The following is a 15,799-nucleotide window of genomic DNA, read 5'->3' on the forward strand; positions in this document are numbered from 1 at the left end:
ATGATAATATGATGATGATGAAGACTGCAGTTGCTGGACTGAATTATAGGAGACAGACTTATATCTAAAGCAAATACACACAGACAGGAGTGTTTTTCTTTCTAATTCCACCACTGTGGTCTAACAAAAATTTTAGACAGTCTTTTCTCTTTACAATAATTAACATATATTTAATCCCTAGTATTAATTTAGAACCAAATCTTTACTTACCTACTATGCCATAAAGCAATTTAACTAAAAGATTCTAGTTCACTAATAATTAGCTAGAAATTTATCCCCAAATCCCATAAAATTAATCTAGTGATCTTGTTAGTGAGAGCACTTTTTATACAGCCAGGTGTAAGTGAATTCTGCTTCACATAAATTCCCTTTGAAATTCTTTATACATACAATCACAAAGCTGCAGATATTCCAAATATGCATACTTTTACTAGAGCCTTATTATATAATTATACTTCCATACGTTATAGATACAAAATAAGCTGTAAAAACTTTTCTCTTTAAGCTCATCAGAACTAAAAAATTTTATCTAAGCAATATATTATTAGTGATATAGATCATATGTATTTCCACTTAAATTCATTTGAAAATTATAGAAAATCTCCACAATGCAAACTACTTTTAAAAATAAGGGCAAAGGGGCACCTGGGTGGCTGAGTCAGTTAAGCATCCAACTCTTGATTTCAGCACAGGTCATGATCTCACAGTTTGTGAGATCGAGGACACACTGGGCTCTGCACTGACAGTGTGGAGCCTGCTTGGGATTCTCTCTCTTCCTCTCTCTGTCCCTCCGCCACTCATGCACATGCCCTTTCTATCTCAAAATAAATTAAAAAAAAATGAAAAATGTAGGGCAAAATTTCCTAAGCATAATACGTTTCTTATAAAAATAACAATATTGACACCAGTTTCCTACTTACAAATTTATTTTCTACCAATATCTTTACATGAAAAATTTTCAAGTACTACATTTTCAGTCACCAGAAGACAGAAATTTAGAGAACCATACAATCTAACACAAGACCAAAAAAAAAAAAAAAAAAAATGTGTAAAAAATCTGGTTCATGAAACGAGATCCTATTGTGTCATAATTTTAACATGGAGTAATCTTTTCTGTTTATATATTATAGTGTTTCCGAGAATCTGATAACATAATCCAAACTAAATTACAATTTCAATACACTTATTCTTTGAATGAATGTGCAGAAAACTGGATCATTTTTCCATTCAATTAACTTTCTTTATATATTATATAGGTGAGGGAAGAGGAGGCAGTAAGCATGGATTAAACAAGGGCAACTTGTGCCCTGAATTAACACTGATACATAAAAAGATTTCATTACATAGCAATGATTTTCCTAACAGAGCATATTTCCAAAATAATAATGAAAATTATTGGGAAACATAATTAATTTTTTACCTACTATTTTTAAGACCTTTTAAAAAAAAGTTTTATTTATTTATTTTGAGCAAGGGTGCACACATGTGCATGGGGGAGGACAGAGAAAGAGAATCCCAAACAGGCTCTGAGCTATCAGCAGTACCCTATTTCAGGAACCCGTGAGATGATGACCTGAGCCAAAATCAAGAGTCGGTTGCTGAACTGTCTGAGGTACCCTACTACCATTTTTAAAGATTAATCACTAAACTGAGGATGTGTTATAGTTTATTAACAGCATAATTATCATTAATAATTAATGATAATTAAACAAAAGCATGTTTCTTGGACTCTATTTTTCTCTAAGTAAGGGGAAAGGTCCTGATGTCCTCGAAGATATTTTCTGGCTATTAATTTAGTTATCCACTTAGAAGTCCTTAATAAATAGCTATAGCTGTTAAGACAAAGTACAGCTTCTTCCCTTTTCTGAACAGATTCTTTTTATCTGTATTTTAAAACTGCAAGAGGGGCGCCTGGGTGGCGCAGTCGGTTAAGCGTCCGACTTCAGCCAGGTCACGATCTCGCGGTCCGGGAGTTCGAGCCCCGCGTCGGGCTCTGGGCTGATGGCTCAGAACCTGGAGCCTGTTTCCGATTCTGTGTCTCCCTCTCTCTCTGCCCCTCCCCTGTTCATGCTCTGTCTCTCTCTGTCCCAAAAATAAAATTAAAACGTTGAAAAAAAAAAAAATTAAAACTGCAAGAGATCCTAGTCCAATTACAGATTTTATGGATGAAAAAAGAGAAAGGAAATAGAATTCAGATCTAAGGTCAAAAGTGGTAGAGACAGGAATCAGAACTCAGGAAGCTCTCTTCATTTGGTTCTTTCTTCAAAGCCAGCTGCCTCCTATAGCAAGGCAAGATATTTTTCAAATAACCTAAACCTACATACTCTCAACATGATTAGCAAGTAAAACATGGAAAATCAGGATTATATACATTTTCTTTAAAATGTCTTTAATATTTCATTTTTGCATTAAAAATATATATACATGGTTACAAAATATGGAAAACACCAGGAAGGTGCTTTTAAAAAATCCATAACCTTATTAACAGATGATTTTGCAAATATTGCAGTAATTTCACATAGTCTTTGCGTAGTTTTGAAAAACTGACTGGAATCGTAAAAAAAATGTTTTTAATGTACAATATATGGGGAGAAATTATTGGTTTATATTTACACTGATTCTAATTTTTCGTACTAAAATGATTACCTTTGTTTGTTTCTGCGTGAAGGATTATTTCATTTGCGTCAACTCCTAAATGACCTGAATATTTTCATGTTTGATACACACTGCCAAACTGTCAAATTACAGCGGTGCCAGGAAAGCCCAGCCCTTATAGGTCCTGAAGTATTTTATTTACATTTTTGTTAATTTGGTAAAGAGAAAAAAAAATCTCTATTTTAAAAATTTCACTTGCTGTTGGCATTGAGGTTGAACATTTCCCACATGTCTGTTTACGAACAGTATTTCTTCATGTCCCTTTGCTTTTTATCTACAGGGCTTTAAATATCATTCTTTTCAAAAATCCATCTATATATTTTTACATAAATGTTTTCCCTTCTTAGGCCTTATTACAAATGCTCTCCCAGTTTGTTGTTTCTCTTTTGACAAGTTTCAGATATAAAATTAAAATATCCTTTTATGTTGTCCTGGGATCAACCATGTCACAAATGGAAAACATAAATCAGCTCTCTTAACTTGAAAACCCTCCAGTGGTATCAGAGAAGTAAAATTACTACTTTACAGTAGTTGCAAAAAAGGAATAGGACTGTTTTCCAAATGAAGATTTTAGCTTTGGGACAGTAATGTTCCAAGTGATACTACCTTTTAAAACACAGAAACAGAACCATGAAAAAACACAACATTATAAAGACAAAAATGTACTTTAAGGCAACATCTCTGATTTTCATGTATATATTTAGCAAATATATATAGCTTTCATCAATTTTAATTATAAAGGTATTACCATGTTTATATTAATAGTTTTCATTATAATTTTAATTGCTAAATAATAATTCCCTGGGTTAATATAATTTACCTTTCCCACGTAACTTTCTAAAGTAAATGTTGAAAATATCATTATAATAAGCCAGAGCTTATTATATTTATTTATTGGTTATCACAACTGGTTTAAAAAAAATAAGAATACCCTACTCTTTATTTGGAACACATACTGATTATGTGCATGTACCTACAGGTATAAAACTTAGTTGATGCCAACTGGCACATGCGTATTGATTGTTCTGCATATAAAAACCCGGCAATGAAGAGGAAGAAGTATTAAATTAACATTCTGATTAAAAAGGCCTTTCCTGCTGGTCAAAATTCAAAACAATAGTTTAAGTATGTTAATGATTATGAAGACATATAATGATCAAAAATTACGATGTAAAGTGAAGAGAATAGCATATAAAATTGTATACACTGTATACTTAAAATTAGGTAACTAAGAAATCCCTATATGTTAAGAGAAGATTAGTTGGAAAACCACTAAAATGTTAAAAATTACTAGTCTGGTTAGTGATAAATACTTCTTACTATTTTCTTTTTTTTTTTTTTAATTTTTTTTTTCAACGTTTATTTATTTTTGGGACAGAGAGAGACAGAGCATGAACGGGGGAGGGGCAGAGAGAGAGGGAGACACAGAATCTGAAACAGGCTCCAGGCTCTGAGCCATCAGCCCAGAGCCCGACGCGGGGCTCGAACTCATGGACCGCGAGATCGTGACCTGGCTGAAGTCGGACGCCCAACCGACTGCGCCACCCAGGCGCCCCTACTTCTTACTATTTTCAAAACTTTCTACTAAATACTACCATGGATTACTTTTTATCATAAAAGTACTCATTTTATAAGAAATAATAAGAGGTGTACACATTTGTTTTTTTGTATTCTACAGGGTAGAAAATTTACAATGGATGAGATTACATCATTTTAAGTAAATGTTGCCCTCAAGTTGCCAGTAATTTCATCTTTGGGGAATGGTATTTTTTCTGTTAAAAAATACAATCCCTCTTACTACCTTCTGAGTGCTTCTTTCATCCTCATCTTCGGATGGATCTGACTGATGTTTTGGGCTGTCCATTTGAAGGAATGCTCTGACATCTGGACTAAAAACAAAAATTAACTCTATTATAACTTTAAAAGCATCTCTATAGCTTTTCTCCCTTTTAAAATGAAAATAAAAGTAACCGTAATAGCATTTACAGTATGAATGCCAATACAATCCATCACTACTATTATAAAAGTAACAAGCTGATTAAGTTTTTAAATATAGGGAATCCACCTGACAAATGATCAAAGATAAAAACAGGCAGTTCATAAAGAAAAACCCCAAATGGTAAGAAAGATGTCTAGCTTAACTAATAACCAAAGAAATCCAAAGTCAAACAACAAATGAGATACCATTTTATGTCCGTTAATGGGCAAAGATTAGAAAGACAGATAATATCAAAAGTTGATAGGGATATAGGGAAAGAGACACCCTCATGCATTGCTAGTAAGAAAGTAAAATGAGGAAACTTTTCTGAAAAGGAATTTGGCAATATTGGTTAAACTGTGTAGGGCCCATAATTTCCAGTTGTAGGAATAAACCACAAGAAAATTCTGTACAGGTTCAGTGAAAGACATGTAACTAGGATACTCATAGCAACTTTCTCTATAGTAATAAATCAGAAGAATAGGCATCCACCAATAGAGAAACTAGTAAAGCTATGGTTAACGACCCAGAGAATTCCACTCAAGAGTCAGAAACAAGGAACCATGTAGCACAGTATCATTTTGTATATTTTAAATATTCACAGACATGAAGGAGCACCCAATAAACAAATATCTGAAGACATATAACAAACATATTCAAGTAGGGATCAACAGTAGGGATGAAGAGATGGGTATGAAGATCAAACATGAAGAGAAAAAAAAAGTGGACTAAAATAAAAGGCCTTACTAAGAAACTCAGAAAGACGAAAAATAATTTTTATTTTTTTATTTTTTATTAAAAAATTTTTTTAATGTTTATTATTTTTGAGAAAGGGAAACAGAGCAAGCAGGGAGGGGCAGAGAGAGAGGGAGACACAGAATCTGAAGCAGGCTCCAGGCTGTGAGCTGCCAGCACAGAGCTCGATACAGGGCTTGAACCCATGAACAGTGAGATCATGACCTGAGCTGAAGTCAGCTGCTTAACTGACTGAGCCACCCAGATGCTCCGAAAAATAATTTTCAAAAAAGGGAGGAGCTGGTAAGAATGTAAATTAGTACAGCCACTATGGATAACAGTTTGGCAGTTCCTAAAAAAGTTAACTGTAGAAATTCCATATATTAAGCAATTCCACTCCTAGCATGTACCCAAGAGAAATAAAAACACATCCATACAAAAACTCACAAATGTTCATAAGCAGCATTATTCACAATAGCCAGAAAGTAGTAACAACCCAACTGTCCGTTAACTGATAAATGGACAAAATGTAGCATATCCAAAGGAATATTATTCTGCCATACAAAAGAATGAAGTACTGGCATATGATATTGCATGGATGAGCCTCAAAAACAGTATGCTGAAAAGACAAAAGACAAAAAAGATCACATATTATATGACCTCATTTATATGCCATGTCCAGAATAGGCAAATTCACAGTGACAGAAAAGTAGATTAGTGGTTGCTAAGGGCTGGGTGAAAGGAGAAATTCAAAAGTACAGCTGACCCTTAAACAACATGGGGTAGTTTAGGGGCCCTGACGCCCCATGCACTTGAAAGTCCATGTGTAACTTTTGACTCCCCCAAAACTTAATTACTAACAGCCTCCTGTTGACCTGAAGCCTTACCAATAACATAAACAGTTGATTAACACTTATTTTGTGTTATGTGTTTTATATAGTGTATTCTTTTTTTTTTTTTAATTTTTTTTTTTCAACGTTTATTTATTTTTGGGACAGAGAGAGACAGAGCATGAACGGGGGAGGGGCAGAGAGAGAGGGAGACACAGAATTGGAAACAGGCTCCAGGCTCTGAGCCATCAGCCCAGAGCCCGACGCGGGGCTCGAACTCCCGGACCGCGAGATCGTGACCTGGCTGAAGTCGGACGCTTAACTGACTGCGCCACCCAGGCGCCCCTATAGTGTATTCTTACAATAAAGTATCCTAGAGAAAAAAATGTTAAGAAAATCATAAAGAGAAAATACATTTACAGTACTGTACCAAAAAATAATCCATGCATAAGTGGACCTGCAAAGTTCAAATGCATATTTTTCAAGGGTCAACTGCAGTCTCTTTCTGGAGTGATGTTAATGTTAGATTAGGCTTGAGACAACAGAATAGGATAGTGGTGATGGTTGTATAGCACTGTGACTATATTAAACATCACTAAATTGTATACTTTTGAAAACAGTTAAAAGGGTGAATTATATTTATGTGAATTTTATCTCAATAAAAAAATTTAAAAAAATTTTTAAGGTTTATTTTTGTGAGAGAGAGAGAGCGTGCACGAGCGGGAGAAGGGGGGGGCGGAGAGAGAGAGAGACAGAGAGAGAGAGAGAGAGAAACAGAACTTTGAACAAAGTTCCAGGCTCCGAGGTGTCAGCACAGAGCCCAACACAGGGCTCAAACTCATGAACTGTAAGATCATGACCTGAGCCAAAGTCAGACACTTAACCAACTGAGCCACCCAGGGGACCCTCAATAAAAAAATTTTTAAAGGTGAGGGTAAGGATCTTTAATCTTATCACACAGAAGCAACTATTACTAGTACCTTGGTGGTATTTTATTTCAATCTTTTTTTCTGTACCACTAAGACCATCTTCTATTTAAAATATTTTTAATGTTTTTCACATAAAAATTACATCACGAACATTTCCCCGTGTTGTTAAAAAGTCTTTGTAAACAGTCACTTTTGATAGATGTATACTGTTGTACAGTGAGAATGCACTAAATGCTACTCAATGATTCTTTCATTTTAGGATACATAGATGGATACAAAGATTCCAAATTTTTACTATAGAATTTTCACTGCTATAAAGTTGTGATTGATAATCTTTGTGCATTCATGATTTTTAAAAACAAAATTATTTGGTCTGAATTATAAACCATTTTCAGGTTTTAAATATAGTTTGTTAAGCTGATTTCCAGAAAGGCTATACTAATTTATTCTCTCCCAGCAGTGTATGAATATCCTGAAGACTCTCTCCAGCTCTGATTGGCATTAAATATTTCGGTTTATATTATTACCTCTAATAATTTAAAAGTGAAAAACTGTAATTTAAAGAAAAGGTATTAGTAATTAGTGAAATACAAATAAAGCAACAGTAAGATACTACAACCCACTTACCAGAACGGCTAACAATACTAAGTGTTGGTGAGGTGAGCAATGTGATCTTATAAATGGATAGTGGAAATATTATTTGGTACAATCACTCTGGAAAACATGTTTAACATTATCCCCTAAGGTTAAACATATACATAGCATACAACCCAGAAGTTCTACTCCAAGTACATCAGAAATATCTGCACATGTTAATGGCAACATTATTCACAATAAAATAAAAAAAACTCAAATGTGCATCTGAGCAGTAAAATGGATAAAATGGAGTATATTCATACAATGGGATAATATACAGCGATGGAAATCAACAGATTATAGCTATATGCAACAACATGAATGACTCTCACATGGTTGAAAATAAGCCAGATAGAGGGGTGCCTGGGTAGCTCAGTCAGTTGAGAGTCTGACTTTGGCTCAGATTATGATCTCACAGTTCATGGGTTCGAGCCCCGCACCGGGCTCTGTGCTGACAGCTTGGAGCCTGGAGCGTGCTTCAGATTGTGTCTCCCTTGCTCTCTGCCCCTCCCCTGCTCATTCTCGCTCTCTCTCAAAAATAAATAAACATGAAAATAAGCCAGATAGAGAATATTGTATGATTCCATTTATTATAAAGTACAAAAATGGCACATTAATCTTTCCTGCTAAAAATCAGGAGAACACTTATCTTTGGGAAGGAACGAAGGAACAGTGATCGAGAGGAGGCATGTGAGGGGATTCAGGTATGCTAGTAATGTTCTACATTTCTTGGCCTGGGGGCTGGCAACTCAGATGCATTCACCTTCTCGTAGTTCATTAAGCTGCATAATCATGATTTGTGGTCTTTTCTGTATGTGTTACGCTGCAATAAAGCTAAAATAAGGTATTTTTACTCCAACTTGCATTTAAAATTTTTTTTAATGTTTATTTATTTCTGAGACAGAGAGAGACACAGCATGAGCAGGGGAGGGTCAGAGAGAGAGGCAGACACAGAATCCAAAGCAGGCTCCGGGCTCCGAGCTGTCAGCACAGAGCCCAACACGGGGCTCAAACTCACGGGCTGTGAGAACATGACCTGAGTCGAAGTCGGACGCTTAACCGACTGAGCCACCCAGGTACCTCCCAACTTGCATTTCTTAAATAATACAGAAATGTTCAGTTTCTCTGGTAATCAGCCACTTGCATCTCCTCTTTTATAAATCATTAAAGGGCTTTGTCCATTTCTTTTGGTGTCTTAAGTGTGTTCTGTCTGCACAAGCTCTTTCTAGATGAAGCAGATTTATCTACCGTTCTTTATTATGGGAAACTTTTTCTACATTTTTGGTTTTTAACTTCACTTGTGATTTCTAGGGTTCAAAAGTTTTTATTAAGTCAAATTTGTCATTGTTTTACTTTACATGTATCATGCATTGCCAATATGTTCAGAAAACCCTTTTTTATCCAGAGATCAGAGAAATGTCAACCTGCGTTATTCCAGTTTTTAAATAATTTTAAAAATAAATTTTAATAAAATTGTTTTAAACATTTTTTTTAATGTTTATTTATTTTTGAAGGAGAGAGAGACAGAGTGTGAGTGGGGGGGGGGGGGAAGAGAAAGAGGGAGACACAGAATCTGTAGCAGACTCCAGGCTCTGAGCTGTCAGCACAGAGCCCGACATGGGGCTCGAACCCACAAACTGTGAGATCATGACCTGAGCCGAAGTCGGACGCTTAACTGACTGAGCCACCCAGGCACCCCAATAAAATTGTTTTAACACAAGCAAATAAGGGTACTTTTTTTTCTATTTTTTTTAAGATTTCACTTTTAAGTAATCTCTACACCCACCATGGGGCTTGAACTCACAAATCCAAGATCAAGAGTCACATGCTCCACTGACTGGGCCAGCCAGGCACCTTATCAAGTAGAAGTTTGTTTGTTTGTTTTTTTTTCAAGTAGAAGTATTTTTAAAGTGCATTTCCCTAACTGGGAATAAGAGGCACATAGTAAGTGTTCGAAATACACTTGATGATTGGCTTCTCTTCTTGCTCTCTTAAATCTGTACTATTTTATAGTTTGATGTTTAAATGAAAAGTGTGAAAATTAGCAAAGCTTGGTTAACATCAAGATGAGATTCAGAAAATATGAAATGTCATTTTTTTATTAAAAAGAAAACATCAGTTAAAAATTAAGTTTGAAAAACTCTTGGCTATTTATTTTTGAAGTACTGGTCGAGAAATGTCCTCGACCATGAATAGAATGGTGGTAGTTACAGGTTGTATATGTACATATAAATCCACTGGGTTGTATACTTAAGAATTGTATGTGTATTTCACATGTATAATTAAAATTAATATAATCAAATTGCTTTTAGTTGAATTTTAACACCAAATATAACATTTTTATAATATTACTTTCCAGATCCAGGATGAATATTTAGAACTTAATATAGAGTGTTAGAAGTTCTGAGTAACACTTCAAAATGTCAGGAGAAATAATATGCATCACCACCATTTATTCTATACTTATTCCACGTGAGGCTCTGTCAAAGAAGACAAGTTCGACCTCTTAATGTATACATTATATTTAAAACAAGCCACTAATATGCCAATTAGAAGTAATGAGTGCATACAGCAAAAGTTAAAGATTAGAGGGATGGATCTAAGCTGAAGACACAGAATTTGTCCTAGGGCAAAGGCATAATGTTTAAAAAATAATTATACAGAGAGCCAAATCACAAAAGGCTCTTTGCTGAGGAAAAGACCAGATGTACAAACCCTGAGTTCAAAGATCCTCCCTAATTTTGTGTTTGTTACTTGCTAGAGGCTCAGGATGGAAAGGCACCTGCTCCTTAATGCACTAGCTAACCCCAGAGCTACCACAGGTGCCACACCTCTCCCTGAGCTTTATCTACCTGTGAGCATTGAGGGAAAATCCAAAGCACTGGGCAGGAGACCTTGGTCAGAGGAGGTCCAGTTCTAGAATTTTACTAATTTAGTAAATTAAATTAAGTTAAAAAAAGAGGTCAGAGGACTTGCTCAGAATGGTACAAGCCCTCAATAATTATACTGTGAAGAACTACACAAATGGTAGTTACTTGTTTTAGAACTGCTAAATATACAGTCCTTCAGGCTGTGATTCTGAAAAGACTATTGAAGGGTGTCCTGTTTGCATCACTGTCTATAAGGCAATCTTCATGTCTACACAGATAGGTGAGCTATGGAAAAGCTCCCCAGATATTTTACTTTATCCCCTTTACTTCTTCTTGGAACACAATACTTTATATATACAAAACAATGTAAGGGGCACCTGGGTGGCTCAGTCGGTTAAGTGTCTGACTTTGGCTCAGGTCACGATCTCACAGCTTGTGAGTTTGAGCCCCGCATCGGACTCTGTACTGACAGCTCAGAGCTTGGAGCCTGCTTCAGATTCTGTGTCTCCCTCTCTCTCTGTCCCTTCCCCACTTGTGCTCTCTGTTGCTCTCAAAGATGAACATTAAAAAAAAAAAAATTGTAAAAATAAGATAATGTAGGTAACACATATGTAAATTAAAAATCATAATAAATATAATGAATACCCATGAATTATCAAACTCAACTGAAAACACATCTCAAACCATGGATCTACCTATATGTTCCTATAGAGGAACTTCATCAGGAGCTGCTGACTTCTGACTTCATCAGGAGCTGCTGGCCTACAGAAAGAAGCTTAAACTCATTAACATGAGATGAAATGTAAACACGTAAGTATCTTCAATATGTCAGGCTTTTTGCAGATTCTGCCCCCTTTGTCTGGATGCTCTCTCCCTACCTATTCTTGAACAACTGCACATCCTTTAAATTCCAGGAAGCCTTGCTTGACCTCCTCTGAAGAAAAGCTGGCCACATTTTTCTCCATTATCTTCTAGCACCTCTATCATAAAACTTTCCTACCTTTAATTGCTGATTTACATGTCTGTTTCTCCCACTAGACTAGCCTATGCCTTTGGAAAGTTCTCCTTATATACCAATGCATACAGCAGGTACTTCATAAATGCTTTTTAAAAAAAGGTTTTATCTAGGGGCTCCTGGGTGGCTCAGTCAGTTAAGTATCTGACTTCAGCTCAGGTCATGATCTCGTGGTCCGTGAGTTCGAGCTCTGTGTCAGGCTCTGTGCTGACAGCTCAGAGCCTGGAGCCTGCTTCGGATTCTGTGTCTCCTTCTCTCTCTGCCCCTCTCCTGCTCATACTCTGTCTCTGTCTCTCAAAAATGAATAAATGTTAAAAAATATATTGAAAAAAAAAAAGGTTTTATCTGAATTCCAGTTAGTTAACGTTACAGTGTAATATTAGTCTCAGGTATACAGTATAGTGATTTAACAAATCCTTTTTGAATGCAAGTATATATATAACATGAACAAATATAGTTAGAAAAATGTCTTAACTATGGGCTACGCAAATTTCTTTTAAGTTTAATCTACAAAACTAATACAAGTACAAAAGGAAGAAAGAAGATAACCAGGGCCTTGAGTTGATGGGAGGAAAAGGAGTTTTAAGAATACCAGGGAGGGGCGCCTGGGTGGCTCAGTCGGTTAAGCGGCCGACTTCGGCTCAGGTCATGATCTCGCAGTCCGTGGGTTCAAACCCCACATCGGGCTCTGTGCTGACAGCTCAGAGCCTGGAGTCTGTTTCAGATTCTGTGTCTCCCTCTCTCTGACCCTCCCCCGTTCATGCTCTGTCTCTATCTCAAAAATAAATAAACGTTAAAAAAAAAAAGAATACCAGCGAAAAACAGCTTGATAATTTTACAAACATATACAGCACAGTAACATTCCACAGAACGTATAAAGTCTAGATCAGTAGCTTATTCATTATTCTTAGGTTTGGTTTCAGCGCCTCTTTAAAACAATAAAAATTACTTACTGATTGTAAAGTTCTGGATATCTAACTAAGTTCTGAATGAATTCATTCAGTCCTGCTCTTCTTTGTTTAATAAAATCTGTTAAGAGAGACAAACTATTAGGATTATTTAACATCAGACTATGTAATTATCATCAATACAGTTATACAAGAATAGACGAGCACAAGACAGTGAATTCTGATCAAGAAGCTATTTAATTCATGTTTCCTGATCTACAATAAGAAATATTTAGAAATATATATATTTTTAAATCTATAAATACAATGATTATAAAATTAAAATCAAGCAGAAAACACATCTCCCAAAAGAAAACTCTCCAAAGAAATGCCTATTTTAGGTTCTAAATAGACACATTACAAAACTTGGAGAGGTAGGGGTGCCTGGGTGGCTCAGTCAGTTATTCGTCCACCTTTCGCTCAGGTCATGATCTCATAGCTCGTGAGTTCAAGCCCCACATCAGGCTCTGTGCTGACAGCTCAGAGCCTGGAGCCTGCTTTGGCTTCTGTGTATCTGTCTCTCTCTGCCCCTCCCCCACTCATGCTCTGTCTCTCTGTCTCTCTCTCAAAATAAACAAACATTAAAAACAAATATTAAAGAAAACAAAACGTGGAAAGGTGGTTTGCTTTGTCCAATTCCTCAAGTACTACCAGGCAATGAATAAAAATTAACACTATGACACTGGTGACTGAAAAATCCTACTAATTAAGATAAAAAAAACAAGAATTACTAGTAGTCCTTGTAACTGGGGAATGGTGATTAACTGGTTGAATATCACCAAAATTTGGCTGCTAAAAAACTGCTGCTTAACATCCCTTGAAAGATACAATGGAACACTCCTAAAGAACAACTGTCCAGCAGTTTCAGAAGTGTCTGTACTATTGATAATTAAGGACCATGCAAGAGTAGTTTTAGCAATAAAGGTTAAGCACAAAAGTTTCTTGGAAATAGAAAACTTAATTCAAATATCTTGTTTCTGCTACTTGCTAGCTAACTGACGTTGAACCGAAGACTTAAATCCTTACTTGTAAAATGAGGATAACATTTATACCTAGTAATTCTGTTATAGGATTGAGAGAACGCATATAAGTTTACAGTAGAATGCCTGGAAGAGATAACACAATCTTTAACTACTTTCATGGTTTTGTTATTTGTTGTTGTGGGGTTAAAAATCCATCATCCTAAATCCTGATTCTTAAGAGATATACTCTAAAAATGGAAAAATAGGACACTTAGTGAACGTCTCAATAAAATCTGGAAACAATATTCAACTTAAAAGTGAGTTTTGGTTCAATACAATTATTCTTACTCAATAAAGCTTTTAATGTATAGCGTTTGACACTAAAATTACAGGTTGTTTCTAATCACATAGGTTTATTTCCATTTCTTAAATGTAAGGTATGGCTATAAAAGAACAAACAGAAATTAGATCTGGTCTCTTAGATCAGATGCACTTAGTATTTTCTTCTTGTTCAACTGTGAATTTCTTGAAGAATTTCAGGAACGTATCTTTAAAAAAAAATTTTTTTTAATGTTTTTATTTATTTTTCAAGAGAGAGACTGACAGAGTGTGAGCAGGGGAAGGACAGAGAGAGAGGGGAAGACAGAATCTGAAGCAGGCTACAGGCTCTGAGCTGTCAGCACAGAGTCCAATGCGGGGCTCAAACCCACGAACCGTGAGATCATGACCTGAGCCGAAGTCGGACACTCAACCGACTGAGCCACCCAGGCACCCCCTCAGGAAAGTATCTTATAAAACTCTTCCAAGGGCATTCTTTGTTATCACAAGACAGTAAAGCATATGCAAGGTTTACATTAGAAACTATACTTGAAACAGTTATTTTTCAGGAACTGAGCTTAGTAAGTTAACATAAGGGAGAAAACTAAAATGAATGACTACATTTGAAATATTTAGAGAAAATCTAATGATTATAAGGAAACAGCTTTAACTTGTTCTACGGAGACTTACTAAAAGTACATTTTATATTGGGAGACCAACTGTAATTTTCCTTCCTTTGTGAACTACATCCTATGCTGTGCTAAGTGCTTTCCACTTCCATTACCGATTTTAAAGTTTTAAAGGCCCTATAGAAAGCCTGACATAAGAAAACAAAGAAGTCAATAAATGGAAAAAGAGGCCTACGGTGGTCAGAGTTTAGGGGAAATTCCACGCTTAATTTTTAGATCAACATTAAGCATGCAAATATCTGAAAAAATTCCAGGTAAAACTGAAATGGCTAACAAGCTCATTACTGGATAAATTCCAAAAGTTTACATAAAGCTGACATATTATCTTTAAGAATTAGAGTTGGAAAGAGATATTTTTAAAAATCTCTCTAAGAACTTATATGAATGTATCTGTTGTCATTCAAGAAGTTTCAGTTAGAGACTGAAAAGAACTCAATGTTTAGACAAAATGAAAGCTTCAGTCTCCACAGTAAGTATGAAACCGACCTATACCGATTTCTCTGTCATTTCACTGCTTCAAGAAAATGAACCAGGAGGACCCAATTTCCAATACCGTAGGATAGGGTAAAAACATCATCAAACTCTTGATTTGAGGAAACCTAGAGTTTTAGTGCTAATACTGCTACTGGTGGCCAGTGTGACCTATTTTCATCATCAAAGGAGTTTTAGAGCCCATGGGGACCACGGAGATTCTTTAGTCTTAACCCACACCTTTCAGATTAGGAAACAAAGTTAAGATTTTTGTAATGTTCCAAACAAGTAATTTTTCGTTTTAAAATAACATGAACATAAAAGATTGTGAATTTTGTTTCTAAAGGTACCATGCATAAACCAGACAATAGAGTGAAGTGAAAGAGAACAAACCAGATGAATGTAATTCTATCACTTATTAGCTGTGTGGCTGGGGACAGTGTCTTAACCTTGCTAACTCTCTATTTTCCTCATGCATGAAATAGAGGTAAAAGAGCTACTTTACAGGAAGGAACTCAAATAATAGCACAGTTATTATCATTACTATTGCTACTACTATTACTGTATTATTATTATAAATAGTTATTATACTATTTATACTATTATTATAACAATAGCAGCATTTTAAAAAACAGCCTGCCACAGTTAAACAACACTGGAGTTAGAGTCTAAGATGTAACTGAGTCTCAGATACCACTGCCTGTTTTTATAATCACAAACTCTTCCCTTCTGTAGTCTGTCAAGCAGGGGATAGAATTAGATGA

At 35.6% G+C, this 15,799-nt stretch overlaps 1 protein-coding gene across 7 annotated transcripts in view; it reads right to left on the bottom strand.

Annotated features, from left to right (window-relative positions):
• Positions 1-15,799, bottom strand: part of LOC123586121 (serine/threonine-protein kinase Sgk3) — a 143,244-nt gene that overhangs the window by 31,141 nt on the left and 96,304 nt on the right. For all 7 annotated transcript variants that reach the window (XM_045455031.1, XM_045455032.1, XM_045455036.1 and 4 more), the window contains 2 exons: positions 12,602-12,677; positions 4,457-4,544 (listed from right to left, as the gene is read on the bottom strand). In XM_045455031.1, the coding sequence (XP_045310987.1) occupies positions 4,457-4,544; positions 12,602-12,677 (164 nt within the window). The remainder of the gene's footprint in view (positions 1-4,456; positions 4,545-12,601; positions 12,678-15,799) is intronic.

Source organism: Leopardus geoffroyi, chromosome C3 (genome assembly GCF_018350155.1).
Source record: "Leopardus geoffroyi isolate Oge1 chromosome C3, O.geoffroyi_Oge1_pat1.0, whole genome shotgun sequence".
Taxonomy (NCBI): Eukaryota; Metazoa; Chordata; class Mammalia; order Carnivora; family Felidae; genus Leopardus; species Leopardus geoffroyi.